The sequence below is a fragment of the Symphalangus syndactylus genome, chromosome 9 (genome assembly GCF_028878055.3).
Source record: "Symphalangus syndactylus isolate Jambi chromosome 9, NHGRI_mSymSyn1-v2.1_pri, whole genome shotgun sequence".
Taxonomy (NCBI): Eukaryota; Metazoa; Chordata; class Mammalia; order Primates; family Hylobatidae; genus Symphalangus; species Symphalangus syndactylus.
The window spans coordinates 92,609,172-92,636,260 of NC_072431.2; the positions used below are offsets into that span (position 1 = coordinate 92,609,172).

Sequence of the window (27,089 nt, forward strand, 5' to 3'; positions counted from 1 at the left end):
TGTAGCTCAGTAGCTAATTATGTACAGGCAATACAAATGCATATTGTTAAATAGATCAAAAACATGTAACGTGTGAAATAATCTTTTAACAGAGGTCTGAAATTTTTTTCCATTGATATGTTTTCAAGAGCATATCTATAAAAGAATAGAAGCAGAGAAAGGAAGGGAAGGGGAGGGTCATGATTCTTGCAGATGTTTCTTTCATTGTTCCCATGGTCCTGCTGGTTTATATGCCCTTGCGGGATTTCGGCCTCAATTGCTATTTCAGTTATTCTTCTAGAAAGAAACCCAGCACATTTCTAGCAACCCATTCTTTCCTAGAACTAGTTAACTATAAGATTACAAAGGCTCTTGTGAGTCAGTCAGTTCTCTGCTTAAACTTGATAGTATTGTACACCCTGGACTTCTGGTGTTCAACTCAGTGGGACTCCAGTAACTTCCTCTGAGACCTTCCTACTATTCCAGTAACATTCCAGGACGACTAGAGAAGACAGGCAGGTGAGCAGAGGACTGGGATGGGAGCAGGACTGGTAGAGAAGTAAATTCAGAACATGTTTACAGACTTGAGGAGTTTGGCAGCTTAAATAGAAACCAGACTTAAGAGAAAGTTTACATGATTCAAAAAGAAATCAGACTGAATTTTCTTAACCTGAATTCTACCTGGTCATGTTTTCTATAAGTTTATTAAAATAGTCTTCATTTTCATATTCCTTGCACAGTGCTTGTGCTTCTTTTTCCGATAATACTACTTGTCTTTGCTCCAGTATTTTGAAGTCTTCATCTTTAATAATATGCAAAACATCATCTAAATAAAAACAGTCACATAATAAGTTTTAAACTGGTAGATTACTGGTTACGTACACAATACATAATATACAATCATGAGGGCATACAATGCACTTTATTCTCATATGAAATTTTGAAAGTTTGCAGAAATACCTTCTTAGGTTTTAATTTGAGGTGAACAGTATCTCTTAACATCTCATTATGATGCTATTTCCAACTTTTCATTCTATAGGAATCATGCACCCACACACATATATACAACACACACACACACACACATAGGTATCTCATTACATCTTTTTCTTGGGTGTATGCATGTGAATGTGAGTGATTGTGTGTGTGTATGTGTGTGTGTGTGTGTAGATAGTAACCTAAATAATCAACCAACACAATTACGGAAGTCATTATAAATAATTTTTATTTTCAATAACCATGATTTGATTTGTCCCATTTGGGGAGAAACAAGGTGATTGAATACCTGAAGGTATTTCTCAACCTTTTATCTCTTGCCTACTTCCCACTACAGAAGCCTAGAAAATCCAATACTCACACCTCCATCCTTCCTTACAGATAGTGTGGCAGTGTGATCCAGCTATGGTCAATGATATTTATAGGAAATACACTGGGGTCTCTTCTGAGAGAGGCACTCAGGGAGAACCTCTGTCCTACACCACCTTCTGCTTCCTGCTTTTGAATGTTTGAGGGACATGATCTTTGGAGCTGTGCAGGTCATCTTGTGACAAAGAAGGATAAGTCAAAAGCACAAATATTGACTAAGATCTTGAACACCCTTAAGCTCCTTATCGAGGCCAAAAAACAGGAAATAAAGTGAATAAAGTAGAACTAAGCAAACAATTGTAGGGAAAGAATAAAACAAAGTATCATGCATGTTAATACAGTTTAAGCAATAATTTGCTTCAGAAATACCTCACAGAGAAAAAAGGAAAACACAGGATATATAGCTCTTGAAATTTGAAAAAGTGGAATCATATTAATTCTTAGAAGACACTGAAGTTTTTTTTAATTACTAATTTTGTAAAAAGATTTCTCAAATGAGGGTAGCTGATGACCACAGTTTAAAAAGTGACAACCAATCCCCAAGCAATTGCCATAAAATATTAATAGATTTTGAAATGACTCATAAAAGCTCAGGAAAAATATTCAGGGAAGGTAAATCTGCATAAAGCTGAAGAAAGTAGATTCAATGGGAGGGTAGGTCGATTGTCGATCCTTGAGAATCCTGGAGATTGCCTTCCCTAATTTGCACTCTCTCAGTTAGGTGATCACAAAGGAATTATAAACCAGGTGTAGAGAGGGTCCTCACCGTCCAACTGTTAAATTGAAAAAATATTGGTGAGTAGAACCAAAATAAGGCATATTGGTGAGTAGAACCAAAATAAGGCATATTGGTGAGTAGAACCAGAATAAGGCATATTGGTGAGTAGAACCAGAATAAGGCATATTGGTGAGTAGAACCAGAATAAGGCATATTGGTGAGTAGAACCAGAATAAGGCATATTGGTGAGTAGAACCAGAATAAGGCATATTGGTGAGTAGAACCAAAATAAGGCATATTGGTGAGTAGAACCAATATGCCTTATTTGCAAGATGGCATTGAGTTTCTTTGAACTCACCACTAGAGGATTGTTTCACTCTAAATTCCATGATGAATATAATAATAAATATTTTATTTTGCTTGCACTATGTCCATGAGAATTTTCAAACACCCTTTCAAGCATTCCAGTGACACTATCTGATGACGTATTTGGTGACAGGTATGAAGACACACAGAATTCCTGGTTCTAGATAAAGGCGTCTAGCAATTGCATGGAAGTTTCATGGAATAACCTGATGCATAAAAACTCATACTTCAAAGCCCTGAACACCTTGCTGATCTTTCTTTCTTTCTGCCTTTCTTTCTTCTTTCTTTCTTTCTTTCTTTCTTTCTTTCTTTCTTTTTCTTTCTTTTTTCTTTTTCTTTCTTTCCTTCTTTCTTTCTTCCTTCCTTCCTTCCTTCCTTCCTTCCTTCCTTCCTTCCTTCCTTCCTTCCTTCCTTCCTTCCTTCCCTTCCTTCCTTCCTTCCTTTCTTTCTTCTTTCTTTCTTTCTTTCTTTCTTTCTTTCTTTCTTTCTTTCTTCTCCTTTCTTTTTTTCTTCCTTCCTTCCTTCCTTCCTTGCTTGCTTCCTTCCTCCCTTTCTTTCTTTCTTTCTGTCTTTCTGTCTTTCTTTCCCTCCTTCCTTCCTTCCTTCCTTCCTTCATTTCTTTTCTTTTTTTTTTTTTTTTTTTTTTTTGACAGGGTCTCACTCTGTCACCCAGGCTGGAGTGCAGTAGCACCATCTTAGCTCACCGCAACCTCCACCTCCCAGGTTCAAGTGATTCTCCTGCCTCAGCCTCCCCAGCAGCTGGGACCACAGGCATGGGCCACCACGCCCAGCTACGTTTTCTATTTTTAGTAGAGATGAGGTTTCACCACGTTGCGCAGGCTGGTCTTGATCTCCTGGGCTCAAGCGATCCGGCTGCCTGGCCTCCCAAAGTGCTGGTACTACAGGCGTGAACCACAGCACCTGGCCCACACCTTGATACCTTACTTCTCATCAATAACAGGCAAATTTCTAAGTAAGGTGCTTAATAGTTAAATAAATGTGTAAAGATCCATTCATTCTTAGATATCTATACAATCTTGAAAAACAACTGAGCAAAAATAAAGGCAAAATATTTTGCAAGTATCTAAATAAATCAAGCCACAACCACCACCAACAAAAACTGAATTATCTACAAAGGAACAAAAACCAAGCTGACGGCAGACTTTTTCTCTGCAATACAACTTTGTGCTCACAAATTTGATAATTCAGATAAATTGACCCATTCCTTGAAATACACTAAATATTAAATACCAAAACTCACACAATGAAAGCTAGGTAATATGATTAGCCCTATATCTATTAGATAAATTGAATTAATCCTTAATAACATTCTGAAAAACACAGCACCAGCACTAGATTATTTCGCTAGTGAATTCTACAAAACATTTAAGGAATAAATGACACCAATTCCCTGGAAACAATTAATTTTTTTCAGAAAATAGAAGCAGAGGGAACACTTTCTATCTCATTCCATGAAGCCAGCCTTACCATAATATTCAAAAAGATATTACAAGAAAGACTACAGACCAATAGGTCTCATGAACATAGGAGCAAAAATTCTTAACAAAATATTAACCATTCAAATTTAACAATGTATAAAAAAGTTACAAACCATGACCAAGCTGGATTTATTCCAAGTATGCCAGGGTGGTTCAACATTTGAAAATCAATTAACATAATCTCCACTAATAGCCTAAAGAAGAAAAGTCATATGATTGTATCAGTAGATGCAGAAAAATCATATGACAAATTTAATACCAATTCATGATAAAAATTCTTACCAGAGGAGGAATAAAGGGAAACTTTCTCAACTTACTAGAGAACATTTTCAAAAATCCTACAGTGAACACTGTCCTTAATGGAGAGAAACTAGATGCTTTGCCTCTAGGATCGGAAAAAAAAGCAAAGCTACTCCCTCTCACTACTCCTCTTCAAATTCATACTGGAAATCTTAACTAAAGAAATAACACAAGAAAAGGAAATAAAAGGTATACTGATTCAGAATGAGGAAATGAAACTATTGTTGTTCTTCACAGAGGGCATGACTGTCTATGTAGAAATCCCAAAGAATCATCATCATCACTGTCAACAACAACAACAACAACACAAAACTTCGGGCACTGATAAGGGAATATTAAAGCAAAGGTTCAGGTTATAATTAATATACAAAAGTCAATTTTTTTCTATATACCAGAAATGAGCAATTGGAATTTGAAATTTAAAACAAAACAATTTATATTAGCACTAAAAAAGAAAATACATGGGTAAAAAATCTATTAAAATACATAAAGAATCCAAATGAAGAAAAGTACAAAACTCTGGTGAAAAAATAATCAAAGATCTAAATAAATGGAGAGATATTCCATAGTCATAGATAACAAAACTTAATATTAAGATGTCAATTTTTCCCAACTTGATCTGTAGATTAAACACAATCCCACCCAAAAGCCCAGCAAGTTATTTTTTGGATATGGAAATTGACAAACTGATTCTCAAGTTTATATGAAAAGGCCAAAGATGTGACACAGTATTGAAGGAGAAGAACAAAGTTAGAGAGCTGATACTACCTGACTTAGCCACACTGATTAATGGAACAGAGTAGAGAGCCCAGAAAGAGACCCACACAAATATAGTCAATTGGTTTGTGATAAAGTTGCAAAGGCAATACAATGGAGGAAGGACAGTTTTGTCAACAAATAGTGCTGAAATAATTAGAAATACCCTCTCAAAACAATAAATCTAGACACAAACCTTATAGTATTCATAAAAATAACTCAAAATGGATGATACACCTAAATGTAAAACACAAGACTATAAACTTTCTAGAGAATAACACAGAAGAAAATCTAGGTGACCTCGTGATTAGCAATGAGTTTTTAGATACAACACTAAAACCACAATCCAAAAAGAAATAACTAATAAGCCGGACTAAATTAAAAATAAAAACTTTTCTGTAAAAGACACTTTTAAGAAACCACAGAACCAAAAACTTGGAGAAAATGTTTACAAACCACATACATGATAAAAGACTTGCATTCAAAATAAGCAAAAAAACTTTCTACTGAACAATGAGAAAAACAAACAACCCAATTAAGAAATGGGCAAAAAATATAAAGAGACAACACATCATCAAAGAAGATATAGAGATAATTAGTAAGCATATGAAAAGAAGCTCTGCATAATATGTCATTAGGGAATTGTAAACAAGGACAACACTAAGGTAATATTATTTGCCTATTAATGTAACTAAACTCCTAAAAACTGACAATACCAAATCCTGGCAAGGTTGTAGAGCAACAGGAACTCTGATTCATTTCTAATAAAAATGGAAAGTGATACAGATGTTTTGGAAGACATTTTGGCAGTTTCTTACAAACTACACATACTTTTACAGCATGATCCTATACTCTTGCTCCTAGATATTTACCCAATTAAATTGAAAACTTACATCCACACAAAAACCTGCATATGAACACCTACAGCAATTTTCTTCATACTGGCTGAAAACTGGAAGCAACCAAGACGCCCTTCTATAGGTAACTACATAAATAAACTTAGTTGCATACATACAATGGAATATTATCCAGTGATAAAAAGAAATGAACAATCAAGACACCAAAAGACATGGAGGAACACAAAATGCACATTGCTAAATGAAAGAAGTCAATCTGAAAAGGCTATCTACTGACCGGGTGCGGTGGCTCATGCCTGTAATCCCAGCACTTTGGGAGGCGAGGTGGGTGTATCACTTGAGGTCAGGAGTTCTAGACTACCCTGGCCAACATGGGGAAACCCCCTCTCTACTAAAAATACAAAAATTAGCCGGGCATGGTGGCACACCTGTAATCCCATCTACTTGGGAGACTGAGGCAGGAGAATCTCTTGAACCTGGGAGGCAGAGGTTGCAGTGATCCGAGGTCGCACCACGGCACTCCAGCCTGGGTGACACAGCGAGACTCCATCTCAAAAAATAAAAAATAAATAAAATCAAATATATATATATATATATATATATACACACACATATATATACACACATATAAAATGAAAAGGCTATATATTGTATGATTTCAACTCTAAGACATTCCGTAACATATCAAATAACAAAAGGATCAGTGGTCGCCAGGGGTTAGGAGAGAGAAAGGGATTAGTAGGTAGAACACAGGAAATTTTTAGGGTGGCAATTCTATTCTGTATGATACTGTAATGAGAATACTGGACATTATGCATTTGTCACAATCCATAGGATGAACAAAATAAAGAGTGAAACTTAATGTAAACTATGGACTTTAGTTAATGACATTGTAACAATATTGGTTCATTAACTGTAAAAGTGTATCACAGTAATACAAGATGTTGATAGGAGAAGGTGGGAGGGAGCAGGTATATGGGAACTCTGTAGTATTTTTCTTAATTTTTCTCAAAGTCTACAATGGTTTTTTTTTTGGCTTGATTTTTCTGTAAATCTAAAACGGTTCTGTAAAGTCTATTTATTTAAAAATAACATGTATTTGAAAATATTATCTTTTTTAAATATTAAAAGACATTCAAAATGGCAAAAAGACAAAAATAAGACAAAATCTTCCAAAAAAGAAAACCCCATGTCTGAATCATTTTACTCATAAATTCCAGTAAACATTTAAGACATAACTCCAATTCTACACTATCTCTTCCATAAAATAAGAGTGACTGCTTCTCATCTCACTTTATGAACCTGCATTACTCTGACACCAAAACCAGATAAAACCATTACAAGAAAAGAAATCAACACATATCCCTCCTGAATAGAGACACAAAAATTCTCAACAAAATATTAGCAAATCAAATCTGGCAGTGTGTAAAAAGGATAATACATGACAGCCAAGTGGGATTTTTCTGGAGAATGCAAGGCTGTTTCAACATCAATAATCAAAATAATCCACCATATTATCAAAATGAAGGAAAAAACACAATCACATCAATAGATACAAAAAATTTGAGAAAAACACAACATCCTTTCCTGATAAAAATTCTCTCCAAACTAGGAAGAGGTGGTAATTTTCTTAATCTGATAAAGGACATACACAGCTAACATACTTCATAGTAAAAGACCAAATGCTTTTGCTATAAGATCAGGTACAGGGCAAGGATGTCTCCTCTCATCACTCCAATTCAGCATCATACAGGACGTGCTAGCTCACTCAATGAGGAAAGAAAAAGAAATAAAAGGCACACAGATGGAAACGAAGAGGAACAAGTATCTCACTTTGCAAACCCTATTACTGTGTCTATCAATGATTTTTAGCTGGAGAGATTTTGCCCTAAAAGGGGCATTTGACAACCTCCAGAGACATTTTTTCGTTGTCACAATTTGAGAGGTGGGGTGGGGGGGAAGGGGGTATGATACTGACTTTCAGTTAGTAGAGGCCAAGGATGTTGCTACACATTTTACAATGCACATAACACAGTCAATCCTCCACCCTGGACAAAGAATTATCTGGCCCAAAATGTAAGCCGGTCTGAGGTTGAGAAATCCTGGTCTACATAGAAATGCCGAGGAAACCACATCAAAGCTCCTAGAAAGCTCCTAGGTAGTTGGACAAGTCAGAGAATAAAAGGCCAATATATAAATATTAATGGTAATTATGTTTCCATGTATTAGGTATAAAAAAAGAATGAATAGTGTTAATTTATGACTTGTGTTCTTGTTCTGCCATATTCACTCTGCTATAAGAATATGGGGCGAGATTAAAAAGAACTAACTCTTTATGTGCCAGGTACTTTGTTTGTGTTTTCTCATTTTAATGTTCTGAATTTTACATGTGAAGAAATAAACTTGGTAAAATATCTTGTTCAAGTCACACTATCAGTTATGGTAGATCCAAGCTTTGAACTGAGGCATTTCAGACATAAAAACTTTCAATATTTATTGTATAATAATTCCTGCAACGTTAAAATCTACTCTAACAATTTCACAGGTTAGAAAATACCTTGTAAACTCTTCAGCTACAAATATGTTTCATTCACTATTATTAAATTATTAGTAAGTTAATACATTAATTTCTTAAGGTACATTTTCTTCAATGTTAATTTTCAAACAATGTCTTTAAATGTAATTATACTAGGGTTTATTCAAATCTCATCTATAAAATACTTAAACAATTTATGCTTGATTCCCTACCTTTCCTTTCATGAAACAGATTTGGTCGAAGTAATGCCAATGTCTTTTCTAATTTCATGCTTTTCATTTTTTTTAAATCAGGGAAGAAAATATCCATGAACTTAGCAACATTAGTTGCATCCTCTTCAAGGTCACAAAACTGAGCTACATGTTGTCTTTCCAGATATTCTTGTAAACTGTCAAAATCCAAAATATAATTTAAGATAATTATAAACTGAAGTTTATAACCATGCCAACAAATTAAAAGTGATAATATGTTAAGAAATTACTAGAAGTTTAATAAAACAAAAATTAAATTTCATGTAAAGATAAATTGCATTTCCTATTATATCCAAGAATATGATACTTAATTCAACTTTTTATTGAGCCCACTACAAAAATTACTTACATGATATCATCTATGTTTGAGTTTATGAGAGAATAAACAAAGATCAAAATTAAATTTTGTGTTTTTAAGGAAAAATTTTTCTTTTCCCTATGTAGAACTTTCCAGATAGTTTTTAATTTTCTTTTTAATCTTGTCTTTGAACTAACGGTTAACTAAAAGTGCATTTCATATTTTCAAATAAACATTTTCAGTTACCTTTTTATTGTTTATTTCCAATTTTATTGGCTTATAATCAGAAAAATATGTGTGGTAAAATTTTGATTAAAAATTTGTTGAGGTATTCTTTGTGTAAAAGAAAAAATTATTTGTAATGTGTAAGGTTGTATCTATGTTTATGTTTCATATATTATAGATAATTTATTATCTATCTATCTATCTATCTATCTATATATATTTTTTTTTTTTTTTTTGAGACGGAGTCTCGCTCTGTCACCAGACCGGAGTGCAGTGGTGCAATCTTGTCTCACTGCTACCTCTGCCTCCGAAGTTTATGCGATTCTCCTGCCTCAGCCTCCCGAGTAGCGGGGACTACAGGTGCTCACCACCAGCCCAGCTAATTTTTTTTTGTATTTTCATAAAGATGGAGTTTCACCACATTGCCCAGGATGGTCTCAATCTCCTAACCTTGTGATCAGCCCATCTCAGCCTCCCAAAGTGCTGGGATTACAGGCGTGAGCCACCGTACCTGGCCAATTTATTATATATTATTTATGGAATATGTATTTTTAAATTCCTCTACATCCTTACTTATTCTTGTCTGCTAGCTGGTATTTTTTCCAGTTCTCCTATTTTTCCAATAATTCTCTCCTTATGTACTTAGCAGTTATGTTGGTGGGGACACAATTTTTTCTTTTTTTGGTTGCTGTATTATCATAAATGTTGCCTTCTACATCATGTCTTTATCAAATTTAGCAATTTTAATGATCAATGTTAATATTTTATTTTTCCTGGCTATTTTTTGGCCATCCCTTTATTTTCATCTTTTTTTTCTAAACAGAATATAGATGAGTAAAGTTGTTTAAATTTTTTATTTTGAAAAAAATTAATAGAAAAGTTGCAAGACTAGGACAAAGAACTCCCATTTATACCCTTCATCTAGGTTCACCAACTGTTAACACTGTCCCATATTTGTTCTCTCCATCTTCGGCTTTCATCCCCCATTGGGTATGGGGGGTATGGGGGGCTGTGTGGGTGTGTGTATGTGTGTCTTGGCAGATCCATTTGAGAGTGAGCTGCAGATATTTTAACCATTCATCTCTAAATACTTCAGGAAATATTACATTGATACACAACTATTACCTCATAAACAGTCCATATTCAATTTTCACCAATTTTCTAATACCGTCTTATCTATAGTAATTTTTTATATTAATCCAGGATTATATATTGCATGTAGTTGTCCCGTCTCCTTAGTTTGCTTTTATCTCCAACAGTGACTCAACCTCTTTTGTCTTTCATGATATTGATACGGTGAAGAGTCCAGGAGAGTTGTTTGTAGACTTCCCTTCATTTTGGATAGTTTCAAACTATTGGATGGTCCAGTAGTTTCCTATTACATTCTGGTCATGAACCTTTGGCAGGAAAACTATCTTCAAGAGCCTATGTCCTTCTTGGTCCATTACTTGCTCCATCACATAGGAGGTGTATGATGTCAGTTTTTCCCATTATTGGTGATATTAATATAGTTGATATCCCCCCATTTTATCTACTGAAAAGCTACAATTTTCCCCTTAAAATTAATAAGTCATCTCTGAGGACATTCCATGAAACTGTGTGTATATTTTTCACACAATATTTTTAAACCCAATGATGATTCTTGTGTGCATCATTAATATGATGGTTTTTAATTTAGTTTTTTTTTTACCTTTTACCTAGTAATGTCTATATGTGATGGGAAAATTAACCTTTTCATAGTTAGCCTAATAGCCATATTCTTGACTTTATTTTTTTCATCTTACTTTATCTAGACTATTTATTTTAAATTGAGGTTTCTTCTTTTTTCCCTTATTTTGCTGGTCTGAGCAAGCTGCTCTTCATTCCATGTTTTTCCCTTGTTAAGGTGGAAGTTTTACTATACTTATCCACGGCATTAATGTTTACTGTCTTTTTCCTGCCCCTGTTGTCAGATGCGTATGTCCCAAATATTTCTTGCATTCTGACACACCATCTCCCAACTTTAATACTCCACTTATGCCCTTTCTGCAAATAAGAACCTCAAAATACAACTGTCAAAATACTGCCTTCTTGATCTTTGAACCATTTTGCCATATACACCCAGAAATTTCTAGGTTTTGTTGAGATAATTTAGAATCTAGAAGAATTTTCTTCTATTTCTAGAGTACTTCATCAGCTGTTATATTATAAAACCCAGAATTATGGACTGTATGTGTCTGTGTGTGTGTTCAGCGATTCCAAGGTTCACTGATAAGAACTGTTTTTCTTCTTTTTCCTCCCATATTTTTGATTTGGTTGAGTATATCCTCACATATTTTCCACAGAAGGAGTATATAGGTGATATATTGCTAAGTATGTCCTCGAAGATCTTCATTTGCTCTACCAGGTAAATATCTTAGCTTTGTAAGTATGCAGGGGTTGCAGTCTTTTTCTTCCAGTAGTCCTAAAATGAGCCCTATGGCAGTCAGGCATTTTTCCCTTGTAAGTAACTTATTCTCAATTGCTGCCAAGTATGCAGTTGGTGGAAGGGATCCACCTAAAGTGCAAGTGCAATTTTAAATCAGTAACAAAACCAATTAAAAGTCTGGTTGCTTTTTATCAGCACCATGTACCAGCACTCCTAAACAACATTAGTGATAATGCACCTATGTACTCTTGGAGTTCGCACATATTCATTACTTATCCTTTCATAAGTAGTGTACTGTACATGATGCTCTACATAGAATCAATCCCAAAACAACAAAGTTATTGGCAGTATTGCAATTTCTGCAATGTACTGTAAAATGGGAATTTCACTTACCTTTTTCTATTAAACATAGAGTGGAGATCAATTTTGAGAACATCATGGACAAATCTTCAAAAATTAAGGCTTTCAAAAAGCAAAAACTGTACTTCATTTTCTGTGATAGATTAATATATACAGACATACATGTGTTTTATTGATAAAAATATTAATTAATCCATCTATCACTTCTTTCCTTTGGGACATTGTAACATTTATTTTTATTTTATACTCATATATTTATACATTCAAAAGTCCATAAAAGACTATTTTCTTTTCTTTTCTTTTTCTTTCTTTTTCTTTCTTTTTCTATCTTTTTTTTTTCTTTTTTTTTTTTTTGAGACAGAGTGTCACTCATTCGCCCCGGCTGGAGTGCAGTGGCGCGATTTTGGCTCACTGCAATCTCCGCCTCCTGGGTTCAAGCAATTCTCCTACCGCAGCCTCCCAAGTAGCTGGGACTATAGGCATGGGCCACCACGCCTGGCCAATTTTTGTATTTTTAGTAGAGACGGGGTTTCACCATGTTGGCCAGGCTGGTCTTGAGCTCCTGACCTCAAATGCTGGGATTACAGGCACGATCCACGGCATCTGGCCCATAAAAGACTATTTTCACTGTATTTTTATTCCAGCATAATTGTTTGCCTGATTCAGTAACTAGCACTTAAAAATAATTTCATCATACAGAGGAAGAGGCTGTTAGGAAGATGATCTGCTCTGGGTTTCAAACATATGAAGTATACAAATGCTTGCTCTGTCTGTCTGGAAACAGTGTGCAGTGTTTCTTCCCAGGATGTTCCTGTATTTGTGTGTAGGGTGGGGGTGGGGTGGCATCAGTTGAGGGTGGACTATTGTAAGCCCTTGCAGTTGGCAGAGAAATGCATTTATTCTGGGAAAAAAATTCCCCCATTATTTGTTGAATTATAGTTTGTCCATCTGTTCTTTCTCTGTGCAGAGTTTCTCATTAGCAATTGATCCCCTCAGTATATTATCCAGATTTCAGACTTCTGCTCTCATCATGTCTGTCTAATTTTTTGTGTGTGCTTTCAGCTATTTCTTGCATCTGACTTTCCATGTCATTAATTTGAGTCTCAAACGATGATCATACCAATTCTCCACTGAACTTATAATTCAAATCACAATTTGTATAATTCAAATTTGAAAGGCTTTTTAAATGTATACCTAGCAATTGAATCTCAAGTCCTTTTTTTATTGTTATTTTATTTAAGGATTTTTCTGTCTCTAAGCAGTTGTTTTTCACTAGACTTGTGTTGTGATTTTTGTAAAGGCCTTCCTTTCTCTGGCTGCCAGTCTCCCTTAGGCAGGTAGTCATTTTTCCTTGATGGCTCACTGGGGCTTAGGTCTGATTTTTGATATGTGTTGGAAATCCTGTAGTTGGAAGGCAAGATGACCTCTAGGCTACAAGCTTGTGCTGTAGAAGACAGTGGGTCATTATTCTTCTGCAGGAGCAATCAGGAAAAGCCCTCAGAGACCTAGCTAGGGCAAGGAATTCAATAATTCTACTCAGTTCCATCCTGGCCCTTTAGGAGTCATGAAGTCTCAGTGAAGTCCGCAAGTCTGTTATTCTCAGGGTCTGTAGTTGTCTGCAGGTCCTTTTTTTCTGGGGAGTTCAGGAGCTCCCCAAACTCTCAGTGGAGAAAACACCACACCACCCTCATCTTCTCCTGCCCTGGGGACCTGAACAGAGCTCCAGACCTCACTGACAGCCAGCTGCGTATCAGTTAAGCTTCCATTTGACTATGGAGAGGAAAGAAAGCTTTGCAGATGGGAGTAGAGTCAGGATATAGAATTCAGACTTCCCTGATCCCAGAAACACTTTTAAGGATTATTTTAGGAATTGTATCTATTATGTTTAATTTAAATGAGAATATCATAAAGGAAAAAATAAAGCTCCCTATAGCTATGACATGTATAGGGACAAATCGAGAGGCTACCAAGAAGAGAATAGATATTTTCTATGGACAGAGGAATACAATATAGTAGAGGTGGCTGGAAATGTCACCTTCACTCTGTCATAAAGACTTAAAACTGAAAGTGACCTCAGAGGTCATCATCTAATTCTTCCCCATCTTTGTATCTCTACGATTTGGCATATAGTAGGTCTTCAATAAATACTAGATGAATGAATCAACACATAACAGAATAAGTGAATGAATGAGAAGACTATGCCAGTTGCTACCTGTGTGACTCTGAGCAATGTAGCTAATGGAACCACACCTTCCTGATCTGTAGAAAGACTGGAAAGCAAAGAGAAATGACACTATCCTTTGATTTCTTAAAACAGGCTGATTACGGAGACAAACATGTAAATAATGTAATAAAAAGCCATCATGAAGGAAGCTGGAAGGTGAACGACAAACACGGGTACCTCTGCCCTGTCTCCCTGGCTCTTCCCCCATCTTTCTGCAGCCACTGGAGCAGGCAGACCATTGATGGCATGGAGAGAGTTTCCCTACAACATGTGAATTCATAAGCTGTGAGTGTTTGTCTCCATAGGAATAACCAGCCAATAAAGCCCTGGGGCTCCACTGCTCTATACACAGAGGGGTCACCAATCACTCCCAGTTCAATTGCTCTGCTTTTAACTTTTCTCATGTCTCACCCTCTCCATCCCCACCACCCAGAGAGGAGAGTGAGCAGGCTGGGAGATAGGGGAGAGGGGGCAATAAAGAGTGAAAGTGAACAGCTGAATAAATTATGCATGAGAGTTTTTTGTCCTTATTCCTTTAGATTCTGGACCTACTTGAAAGATGTCACATGGAAGTGACAGTGCCTTTCAGGCCCTCCCTCCAGAGAAAGAGCTGTGAAAATAAAGACAAACATTACAGGGGCTAGGGGAAAGCTTCCCCTCTGTCCTCTCAAGTTTTACTGAAAAACCAATGGGCATCAACGGACAAAAAGTAGATTAGTTGGAGAAAAAGCAGACAAATTTGATTAACATGTACACAGAGAGAACCACAGAGTGAGTACCCACCCTGCAATGAGGTTCAGAAGCCTATAGACCAAGCTTGTACAACCTGCAGCCCACTGGCTGCATGAGGCCCAGGAAGGCTTTGAATGTGGCCCAACACAAATTGGTAAACTTTTTTTTTTTTTTTTTTTTGAGATGGGGTCTCACTCTGTCGCCCAGGCTGGAGCGCAGTGGCTTGATCTTGACTCACTGCAACCTCTGCCTCCCAGGTTCAAGCCATTCTCCTGTCTCAGTCTCCCAAGTAGCTGCAACTACAGGCATGCATCACCATGCCCAGCTAATTTTTGTATTTTTGGTAGAGACTGGGTTTCACCATGTTGGTCAGGCTGGTCTCGATTTCCTGACCTCATGATCTGCCTGCCTCGGCCCTCCAAAGTGCTGGGATTACAAGCATGAGCCACTGCACCCGGCTCAAATTGGTAAACTTTTAAAAACATTATGATATATATTTTTTGTGAGTTTCTTTTTTTTTAAGTTAATCAGCTATGGTTAGTGTTAGTGTATTTTATGTGTGGCCCAAGACAATTCTTCTTCCAGTGTGGCCCAGGGAAGCCAAAAGATTGGACACCCCTGTTATAGACCATCTGACAAAACAGGTAATGAGAGCGGGGAGAAGAATTCTGTTGAAGGACAATAAAGGATGACTAGGGAGAATGAATGGACCAATGCACAGAAATTAACTTGTACACTATCTCCGTTCAGATGTGGTTACATTCTTGGTCTTATAGGGAGGGGAAGAAAAACAATTGTTCTTGTCGGATCTGAGGATCTTAGGCAGATAAAAGAACTTCAGCTTCATCCTGTGCTTTGAGAGAGACTGCTGGCCGGGAGTGCTGGGACAAGTCAGAGAGATCGTGAGGCTTTTTCAGTTCAGCATGTCAAAGCACCATATTTTGGGTATCAGTTTCTGAGCCCCAGCACACCAAACAAGCATGCTCCACACTGTCCCATGCTGTCTGCTGTGGCCAGCTTGGGATAAACATGGGCCAAAGGCACATGGGGACTCTAAGTTTAGAAAGGAAATACTGTAGACTGTGCCAGAGCAAGGTGTACACATTTCATTTCACTCTGATCTTGGCCCCTACAGTGCTTGCGCTTGTTCTGGAGGGAGAGCTGCCGGCACTTCCTTCTGACGTGCCAATTAACATGCCTAAATTGTCCATGGTGTCATGTGAGTATTGGACAATTGGAGCTTCTCAAAGTTGGATGTAATGGAGGTTTACTACCTAAACAATAGCCCCATGGAATGATGACTTCACTTGTTACATTAATGAGTGCTTCGTAGAATGCTTTTTGTTTTTTGAATGGCTCAAAAATTCTAGGATAAAATCTGGTATATTTTTAAACTTAACACACCCTACCCAACAAGCCTTCCCTCAGCCCACTCATTATTATTTTCCCTTAAAACCCTGAAAGTAACTGCTACTGTTTAAAAAGCTCCTTGCCAGCAGGATTTACCTTATGAGTTCCTTTATCTTGCATACAACTTGGAACTAATGATATTAGGATCTCCCACTTCCTAAAAATATGGCATCACTAGGAGCCAACAGAGGTAGGCACCCAAGAAAACCCACTACGATTCATTAATAAGTCAAGAAGGAACAACAAGGAACATTCTGGATATTCTCAGCCAGAAAATGCAATGGAGATGGGCTGCCAAACAGGGGGAGACACACCCCAGGAAGCCTCAAGACTCAGATACTCTAAGTATGTTCTTGCTCACCTGAGTTTCTTTCTGGTGCAGCCTGACAACTGCTGTGTTACACTCTCCATTCTCTGAGTCTTCAGAGGAATAGCAGCACATAAAACCAACACTCTACAAATTATTTATATCAATTTTCTAATATTTTAAAATCCACCAACAAAAAATATACAACCGTTTTGTTCTCAGTAATTTGTAACCACAAACCATCTAAAGTAAAAGTGCATGTTTCATGTTTTCAGGGCACCGGGAAGGTGGAAGGGGAAGGTGGGGAGATGGGAGAGGAGACTGAGTTGGGAGGGATTATACATGGTTCCAATACACCTTTCGAGCCCCAGCCCTTGTGGCCAGACTGGTATGCCCAGCTTTAGGAAGACAAGAAGGGAAAGGGCCTCCCTTTCTAGTGGTCTTGACATAAACTTTCAGGGCAGTCACAGTGAGGGGAGCAAAGATCACCTGAGGGCCACCAAGCTGACTATCCAGAGGCAAAACTCCTTATCTGAGGAATTTAGAAGTAACTAGACTTCCCTATTATTTAAAGCTGGCATCTGGTACCAGACTTTAAAAAAAAAATTATCAGTAACTAGAATTTCTATACATCTCCGGAATGCATGCATGTTCAAACTCATTGTGCAACCCTTGCTGACATCAAGGCACCAACATGTCTACAAGTGCAATTATTTATCATGACCTGTGTGGCTAATAAGGTCCAAATTACCCTTAAGCTCCAGCTTTAAGGTCCATAAATATCCCTAAAGAAAAATCCACCATGGCGAGCTCAGTCCTCTCTCACCGAGGAGCCCCGCTGCACTCTTCTGCAGTGCTCTTTCTATCTAACAAAACTCTCCTTTCAAACCTACACTGTCATCTGTAAATTCTTACTACCCTACAACCCACAAGCCAACTACTTTTTCCGATGCCAGGTATCTGACACTTCACCCGGCACACAGCTCTTCTGAATATACAGTATGTTAGGTTGACTGGAAGAAATACTTATGCCTTTAACACAAAAACATTTGCCCTTAGGTATTGAGGTGCCTGCACTATGCTTCATTACCCAATAACACATTGCAAGTAACACAATTCCTGGTCTTGAGCTATACCTGTCTCGTTTGTTCTTCATCATTCCAGGTGTAACCTGGGCATTGACCTCAGGTTGATCCTCAGATGGTTCGTTAGGTTCAGTGTCAGGCTGTGATTCAGTTTCTTCAGAGGGAGGATTGGATTTACTTCCTTGAGATACAACTAGAATGTAGCTTAAGCCACTTGTCATAAAAGAGACAAACTCTTCGAAGTCAGCCTGCAAAATAAAATGATAAACTCTTTCCTTCAGGCTCCTAAAATGGATGGACTAAAATGGTGGTCACTACCCAAGTCAAATGAAATCTTCCCCCTCCATTGCCCCTGGGCAAGGGAATGTTACTCTTATAAATCTCCTGTTAACAATACATTTTTATTGTTTGGGGGTTTTTGTTTTTGTTTTTTATTGAAAAATAATTGTATATATTCATGGGAGACATAGTGATGTTTCAGTAAAGAAAATGTATAATAACCAGAGCAGGGTAATTTTGTATCCTTAGAAAAATAAATCTCTTGGACCCCAAAATCACTAAAGAAAAGTCCAGCCAGGAACCCCGTCAGGCAAACGTGCCTCTCATTTTATTCCTAAATAAGATTGCTTCAAAGATTAAAAAAAAAAAAAAAAGCTACATACCTCCCTCATAATTTGTCCACAAGGAAATTCCTTGTGGGCCTCAAGATCTTTACTCTAAAACAGTTCTGTCAGATTTCACCCTGGTAATGTAAATTGATAATTGATAGCTTATCTTCACAGGTGGGGGACAGAGGACAGACAGAGCCTAAAGTCATCCTGCTGCTCACCTGAGACAAATGCACATCTGATGGCTTCCTCTGCTCAGTGGTTTATGTAAAAACGCAGATTCACTAAGCAAGACTAAGGCATAAGTGACTATTCCTTTATGGCATCTCGCATGTAAATCGTGTATTCAGTGAAAGGCTCATCAGAGACTCAGAAGAATGCTATTGTTTGTCTCTTATCTACCTATGACCTGGAAGCAACCCTGCTTCAAGTTGTTCCACCTCTCCAGGAAGAACCAATGTACATATTACACATATTGATTGATGTCTCATGTCTCCCTAAAATGTATAAAATCAAGCTGTGCCCCGACAACCTTGGAAAGAGGTCATCAGGGCCTCCTGAGGCTGTGTCATGTGTGTGTCCTTAACCTTGGCAAAATAAACTTTCTAAATTGATTGCAACCTGTCTCAGATACTTTTGGTTCACACCTTTAACAAATCTCTCCCTATCCCTTCCCAGTCACTAGTCTCCTACATTTTTAAGTGGTAGAAGTTCAAAGCTATTAGGAATTTATCTTAAAGATAACCTAACAGTATCCCCAAATTTAGGATGTTTCCAAGTCATCTAGGGGGCTTGTTAAAACACATATTTCTGGAGCCCAATCCTACAGTTTCTGATTTAGTAAGTCTGAGGTGGGGCCCAGGAATTGGATTTTCTCAGAAGTTTACAGTTAATGCAAATACAGTTGGCGTAACCCTTTCTTTCTACACATGTGGAAGCTGGGGCCAACAGAGATGACATCAGTGGTGCAGTCAGTTCCACAAATTGATGTCCAGTAGAATGGTCTGTGACGATGTACATGCTCTTCTGCCCTTTCCAACACAGTAGCCACATGTGGATTTGGACACTTGAAATGTGGCTAGTGCAACTGAGACTTCACATTTTTAATGTAATTTAATCTTAATGAATTTAAATTCAAAAGATCACATGTATCTAGTAGCTACCATATTGGACAGTTCATTTCTAGAAGTGAGGTCTCCTGACTCCCAAGCCAATACACTTTCTAATATACAGCACTGCCTTTATTATATTATATCCCCAGACAAAAAAGAGTTGGTGGGGCAGGGAGGTGGCGGGAGTGGGGCAGTTGGGGTGGGGGCAGCCTGAGAGAAAGGCCCTTAGGTAAAGAAAAGATTAAAGCATTCTTGTGAAGCTGATGACAGAGCCTTCAACCCAGAATAAAAATCAATAGGAAAGGACTGGATATTCACTTCCAGAGGATGGATGCAGGTGCTCTTGGAGGGCACGACATAAAGAGGTCTTCATGTCAACAAAACACAATCAGATCATCCAGTTTTGCTTGGCAGCCACTATTTCTACCAAAGATTTTTTCAGAGCCACTATCATTGGCATCTCCATGATATGGACACCAACAGGGACACCAGGAGCTTATTTTAGTTGTTCAGACTTACCAATTTGCTTTTCTGTAATAAAGATTTAAAGCTTATAGAGGCCAATGTATTTAAACACATAGTGGATTTTTTCTTTTTAACTTTCATACCTGGTCTGCTATTCGACTATAGAAGTTGACAACTTGTTCTTCAGTGAGCACTGTCTTATGCTCTGCTTCTATAATAAATCCGGCTTTGGTGATCTTCAATTAGAGAGTAAGGTCAAATCCAGACGTTGTGGGATCACATGTAAAACAAGTTAAGTTTGTTTTTGGGGCTTAACAAACCACCAGCTTTCAATGCATTTTCTATAAGAACCTCAGCAAAATCGATAGGACACTTGGTTTGAAGTGGCTCAAAAATATACAAACTTTAAGATTTGACTGCTCTGCTGGATTTCAGACTTGCCCAGGGCCTGTAGCCCCTTCATTTTGGCCAATTTCTCCCACTTGGAATGGCTGTATTTACCCAATACCTGCACCCCTATCGTATCTAGGAAGTAACTAACTTGCTTTTGATCTAACTGGCTCATAGGCAGAAGGGACTTGCCTTGTCTCAGATGACATGTTGAACAGTGAACTTTTGAGTTAATGCTGAAATGAGTTAAGGCTTTGGGGGACTATTGAGAAAACATGATTGGTTTTTGAAACGTGAGAACATGACATTTGGTAGGGGCCAGGAGCAGAATGATATGGTTTGGCTCTGTCCCTACCGAAATCTCATCTTGAATTTTAAACTCCCACAATTCCCATGTGTTGTGGGAGGAATCCAGTGGGAGGTGATTGAATTATGGGGGCGAGTCTTTCCTGCACTGTTCTCATGATAGTGAATGAGTCTTATGAGATCTGATGGCTTTAAAAATGGAAGATTTCTTGCACAAGTTCTCTTTGCCTGCTGCCATCCACGTAAGATGTGACTTGCTCCTCCTTGCCTTCCACCATGATTGTGATGCCTCCCCAGCCATGTGGAACTGTAAGTCCAATAAACCTCTTTCTTTTGTAAATTGCCCAGTCTCTGATATGTCTTTATCAGCAGCATGAAGGCAGACTAATATACAATCTAGTATAAGAACTATAATTTTTTAAAATTTACATAAGACGCTGGTAGAGTAGGATCATTTACAGAAGGATGCATGAATAGATTGAGCCTTGTAAAGACATAAAGTACCCAAAGCCTCTAGAGGTACCTAGCACCAGTAGTGCATTTTGTTCTATTTCACTCTAAATGGTAAGCTTGTCTTCAAACTGACGATTAAGAGGTTGTTATTTTGCAATTAATTTAATCATGGTTGGAAAATATTACTTACTCTTCTTTTAATTTCTAGACCTTTTCTACTGATCACAGCATCTGGTTTGATAATAGCAATACTGTATAATTCCTCTAGAAAAAAATTTAGAAAAAGATAGAATTTCATTTTCTGGGCACAAAGTCTGGATAATGAAGGATCTGGCAATTAGCAATGTAAATTTCTAACTATCAGTGAATTGTTGCCCATTGATAGCTGTGTATCTTACTATGGCATTTCAACTACCAGAGGTTTCCTACTTAGAATCAAATGGCAGTCCCTATATTTGCATGCAGGGGAAGCATTCACAAGAGTTTTTAATCAAGAGGAAACAAAAATTGAGTAGGTAGGCCCTAGTGGCTTGAATGCAATTCCCATGTGTAAGAATCACACACAGGATCCATCCAGCACAGTACCACCAGTAAGTGAAGTTTTAACTGTGAATCATGCAAGTAAACATCACCAACAGATTCATCCATGAATGTATCGACATTATTATAACGAACTTTTAGTGCAAGATAACTCATTTGGTTGTGGCTGTTTGCCTCTGCTCCCTCCAGAGTATGAAAACATACACCCCGCTACCCCAATGCAGATAATCTAGTGAAGGCATGAAATTGTTAACTGCAAAGTAAACCAAGAGTATGGGTCATCAAGGAAGAAATTATCATCACAAATATTTGGAAGATGATGAAGGATGAAATAGGAAGCTGCTGTCCAGATTAGTCACAGGAGACAGGAATCCATTGTACTGGGTAACCTCTGAAAGGCTCCAGGCCCAGAACCAAAGGTAAGGCGAGCGAGGAAAAGAAGATGCTTTTTAATAGCTGAGTCTTGCAAGGCACAAAGCATCATTTATCTGAACAATTCCTCATTAATAAACATGGATTTTGTTACCAGTGTTTTGCTGAAACAAGTGATGCTGTGATGACCGCCCATGTACAGAAAACCCTTGGATTACTTTGAAGTAAATGTACTTACGAACACTTTCATATGGTGATTCCTCACTAACTTCTGAATCTGAGTCTACTAATGGAATTTCAGGATGCTATGAAAAAGAAATGCAATGCAAAGGGAACACAGTTATGTTTTAGTATGATAGTGAGTGGGTTTTTAGAAATTTTGTGTCTAGTAAATATTTATAGTCTAAGAAATAGAAAGTAAAGTGGAAGAGTTCCTGAACTTATCTAACATTACCGTCTCCAGCTTTCCACTGAAATAAAATAAGGGATCTTTTAAAATGGAAGGGGCAGGAATAATGCATATATGCAGTATGAAACGGGTAGCAAACCTTAATTTTTTTTATTTATTTATTTTTTTTTTTTTTGAGTAGGAGTCTTGCCCTGTCGCCCAGGCTGGAGTGCAGTGGTGCTATTTTGGCTCACTGCAATCTCCGCCTCCTGGCTTCAAGCGATTCTCCTGCCTCAGCCTCCCGAATAGCTGGGATTACAGGCACCCGCCACCATGCCTGGCTAATTTTTGTATTTTTAGTAGAGACGGGGGTATCACCATGTTGGCCAGGCTGGTCTCGATCTCCTGACCTCAAGTGATCTGCCCCCCTTGGCCTATCAAAGTGCTGGGGTTACAGGCGTGAGCTACTGCACCCAGCCAAACCTTAAAATTTAATAAGAGCATGGGAGATAAAATAAGAACAAAGCAGAAATTAATAAATAAGAAAACTGTAAACACATGATTATCATATTAATGATCAAAAGGGAATTTGATAAGTGTGAAGATCTATTCTTGACCACTAGTATCAGCAAATTTGGAACAAAAGGATATTTCGTTAATTTTAAAAAAATCTTTCTCAAACCAATAATCAATATCCTATTAAAGAGGAAAATACCAGAAGGACAAAGGTTCCTAACTTCCAGGGAAGCCATGGATATGCTTCTGTGATTCTGTGAACTATCCGAAAGGTTTCATTTTTATGTATATAAATATATACACACATGCATTGCCAAAATGCTTCCCAGAAAGGTTGCACCATTTACACACCTGGATAGTTACAAAATTAGTTTAAATAACATGGCACATGTATACATATGTAACGAACCTGCATGTTGTGCACATGTACCCTAAAACTTAAAGTATAATAAAAATAAATAAGAAAACATCAAATAAAAGGTAACGTACTTTTTAAAAATTAAAAGACATGAAGTACTTAAAACCTTTAGAGGTACCTAGCACCAGTAGTGCATTTTGTTCTATCTCACTCTAAATGAAAAGCTTGTCTTCAAACTGTTGTTAATCCAAAGTATTACCTGAGGTCGAGCCATTTCACCTGCTGCAATTTTTCTCTCCTCATCGATCAAATTAATAACTTTTTTATTAACAAGCGGTGCATTTGCACCCTGAATCTTTGCGATAATTTTGCCATTCTATGAGGGAAATGAAAACAGGAAGGGAAGTTTCATTTGCAGAACACATGAAGAATTAACACTTAAACTGGACTAAGTCATCCCTCCCTTCTACCCTACTCTCATCCTCATGAATCCTCCTTTAGCTATGGTAATTAACCATTTTACAGTAAGATCTTAATACTGTGAATGTTCTTGACTTGGTAAACTCCACTCTTTGAGGTCTACCTCCAATTTGCATGTCCTCCAGCACCTTGCAGCAAGTCATCCCCCTGCAGGAGCTCTCACCTGATGCAATCTCTCCTGAGGCATCCTTGCTTTGAAGTTGAACAATTCTGGACAGGCCTCCCAATGACATCCTCACTAGTGATTTCTGACACCATGCCCCTTTCACTCATCTTTCAACACCTGTTTACTAAGCATCTGTTTACTGGTGCCGTACCAGGCATAATAGTATAAAATAATAGATCTGGTACCTGACCTAATTAGATTTAAAAAAAAAAAAGCCCTACATAAACACAAACATGTGAAACAGCAACCTTAGTAGGTGCCACCAAGAGTGGTGCAAAACCATTGGAGCACCTGTAAGAATGAGTTTTGGTCAAAGAGATCAGGGAAGGTACTTCTCAATGTCAGGAAGTGATTCTTGGTTTAAAATATGAAAGATGGGTAAGAGCTAACTGGGCAAAAAGGAGAAGGAAGAGCAAAAGGAATAACAGATGTAAGGATTCTAAAGCTGGAAGGGAAGATGGCAAGTGACAAGACCAGGTGACAAAGTGATGGGGAGCCTGGTGTGAGTTGAAGCCCGGCACCCAGGGGAAGCTACACTGTGCACAGCCTGGTGGGCCAGGGATTCAGTCTTCATCCTAAGTGCGGTCAGAATGTTTAAGCAGAGGCCATGACCACGATTAAAATTGTCTGTAAAAATTATTTCACCTACTATGTGGAAAAAATGCTGGGGGGAGCAAAAAAAAATATTTGCAGACAAGTTAGGAGCCACGCTAGAGGTGGAGGTGGAGAGATGATGGTGGTGGAGATGGAAAGGATGGAAAGAGGTAGATGAGTGTGACAGAGACTTGGGCAGTAAAATTGACAGGTCCAAGGTATGACTTGGATAGAATGTTGTGTAAAGAGATTTCACCAAGGTGACTCTTCTGTTTCTCACTTGAAAACTGGATAAATTATAAATTATCATGTTATATGCCAAATTCAGAGACAATAGAAGAGGACTGTGTTTTGTGGGGAGGAAGATCTGGTATTGAATGAATTTGCTGTGAGATGCTTTTTGAGAAAGCCAATAGGAGATGCCAAGACACCAACTGGAAATGTGAGTGGAAAGCATAGCATTCAGCTGAAGATGTAAATGTGATTTATTGATATACAGTTGGTGATGATTGAAACTGTGCATTGAGGAAATTTTCTAAGGAGAGTGTATAGCCTGATAAAGTCAATATTTAATCATGGAATAAAGAAGGATGAATTTGCCAAAGGGACAGAGGGAAGTGGCATCCAGGAAGGTGAAAGGAAAACCAAGTCACATAAGCCACAAGAAGCAAATGTTTTAAAAAGGAGGGCATGGTCACCATATTCAATCCATTTAAGAGGTACAAATGATGAATACCTAACTATATCCATTATACTTAGCACAGGCTGGTACTTGGATACATTAGCAACAGCAATTTTGGTGGAATAATCAGAACTCAGGTAGAATGGATTGAGGAGTTAATGAAATGGAAAGAAAAGAAGTAAAATTAAATATGTAAAGTCTTCTGACCAATTTAGCTATGAGGTGAAGACAAGAAATGGATGGTGGCTAGAGAGGGATATGCTATCAGAAAGAAGTATTATACATTTTTTAAATTGAAAAGACTTAATCATATTCAAAAGCCAATGAGAAGGATCCAGTTGAGTAAGGTTTAAATGAAACCTGAAACTCTAGTTACCATTTCCAACTAAAAATTATCTTTCAACAATTCTGTGAACTATCTAGTATCTCTTGAGGAAGGCTTCTGCTGAGACTAGCTGGAATGAATCTGTTGTCAGCTAAAAATGCTGAACCATACAAAGGGACATTGAAGGAATATCTGAATAAAATGAGCATTGGGCTTGATGGTGTTTTTGTGATCACAGAATTCTATTCTTAAATTAATGATTATGGATGTGGAGCAATGAGCAGTCTGAGACATGGTTGCAGGAGTGATTGGATGAAGTTTATTGGAAGAAAAGTTTATTAGCAGCCAGGAGGTCAAGAATTGAAAAGCCAGGATATTGGGTGGGTTGTCAATGTGGAAACTAAAGTCCTCAAGGTCATGGCAGGACTCAGGCTCGAGAGTAAGACTTTGAAGCACACGCCAAAGGCTTCAGTCATCAATAGACCTGATTTGAAGGTCAGTAAATGACAGGAGTGAGATGGAGGAACAGGAGATTTAGCCACGTGAAACAGACCACTAGTAATAGCAAAGAAAACAAAGTTATTGAAGAACTAAGAAGTAAGGGAAACACCAACTCTATTCCACATCCTGAAATAAACAGTTATCACTTCTGGGCTGTGGAGAGAGTGTCCAAAGGAAGAAGGTAGAACTAAGGCAAGCCAAGGAAGTGAGACAAAAGCTCAGAACCATGGTCAAAAATCTTAGGAAGTCATTTTAATTCCAGATGTCATAGAGTGGAAAGGTTTGAGAGATAGGGGAAGAGTTGGAGAACTGAGTGTGACAAAGAATAAGCAACAGAAGGATGGATGAAACATGGCTACAAGGAAGGGTGGACTTAAACTCTGGGCACTGATGATTAGAGAACATGGATTGGATGGTCCACTTAAGGAGGGTGGGGCTGGGTCTACTGGTCAGACTGAACTAGCTGTTGGGGTGATGGCCCGATTAGTCTGTTTTGTGTTGTTATCAAGGAGTACATGAAGCTGGGAACTTTGTAAAGAAAAGTTTACTTGGCACAAACTTTTGCAGACTGTACAAACATGGCACCAGCATCTGCTTCTGGTGAGGCCTCAGGAAGCTTGTTCTCATGGAGGAAGGGAAAAGGAGACGGCATGTCACGTGGAGAGAGAAGGAGCGAGAGAAAGGTGAGATGGTGCCAGTCTCTTTAAATAACTAGCTCCTGCATGAACTAATAGATGGAGAACTCACTCATTACTGTAGGGAGGGCACCAAGCCATTTATGAGGCATCCGCCCCAATGACCCAAACACTTCCCACTAGGCCCCACCTCCAACGTTAGAGATCACATTTCTGCATGAGATTTGGAGGAAACAAATATCCAAACTATATTATCGACTATCTCAGAGCTCCAGACTCTACAATGTGACCCACTTGCCTAATCTTTTCTCCTCAGTCCCATGCTCCTACCCACTACGTGCAGCTAAAGCCTCCTCATTGTTCCATGAGCCCCCCAAACCCATTCTGCCTCTGTGTTGTTATTCATTCTGGTCCCCTCATGAGTGTAATGACATCTAGCTTAGAAGTCAGCAAACCTCAACCCAGTCCAGAGACTATTTTAATCATGCTGAAAATATTCACTCCCTGGCCCTTTACAAAAAAA

General features: G+C 38.0%; 1 protein-coding gene across 5 annotated transcripts in view; it reads right to left on the reverse strand.

Annotated features, from left to right (window-relative positions):
• The window catches only part of NME8 (NME/NM23 family member 8), a 52,331-nt gene that overhangs the window by 15,240 nt on the left and 10,002 nt on the right, over nucleotides 1-27,089 (reverse strand). For 4 of the 5 annotated variants that reach the window (XM_055293384.2, XM_055293386.2, XM_055293387.2 and 1 more), the window contains 7 exons: nucleotides 23,443-23,559; nucleotides 22,160-22,226; nucleotides 21,200-21,273; nucleotides 20,004-20,096; nucleotides 17,727-17,923; nucleotides 8,589-8,764; nucleotides 661-805 (listed from right to left, as the gene is read on the reverse strand). In XM_055293384.2, coding sequence (XP_055149359.1) covers nucleotides 661-805; nucleotides 8,589-8,764; nucleotides 17,727-17,923; nucleotides 20,004-20,096; nucleotides 21,200-21,273; nucleotides 22,160-22,226; nucleotides 23,443-23,559 — 869 coding nt within the window. The remainder of the gene's footprint in view (nucleotides 1-660; nucleotides 806-8,588; nucleotides 8,765-17,726; nucleotides 17,924-20,003; nucleotides 20,097-21,199; nucleotides 21,274-22,159; nucleotides 22,227-23,442; nucleotides 23,560-27,089) is intronic. The other variant, XM_055293390.2, reaches the window with a different exon arrangement.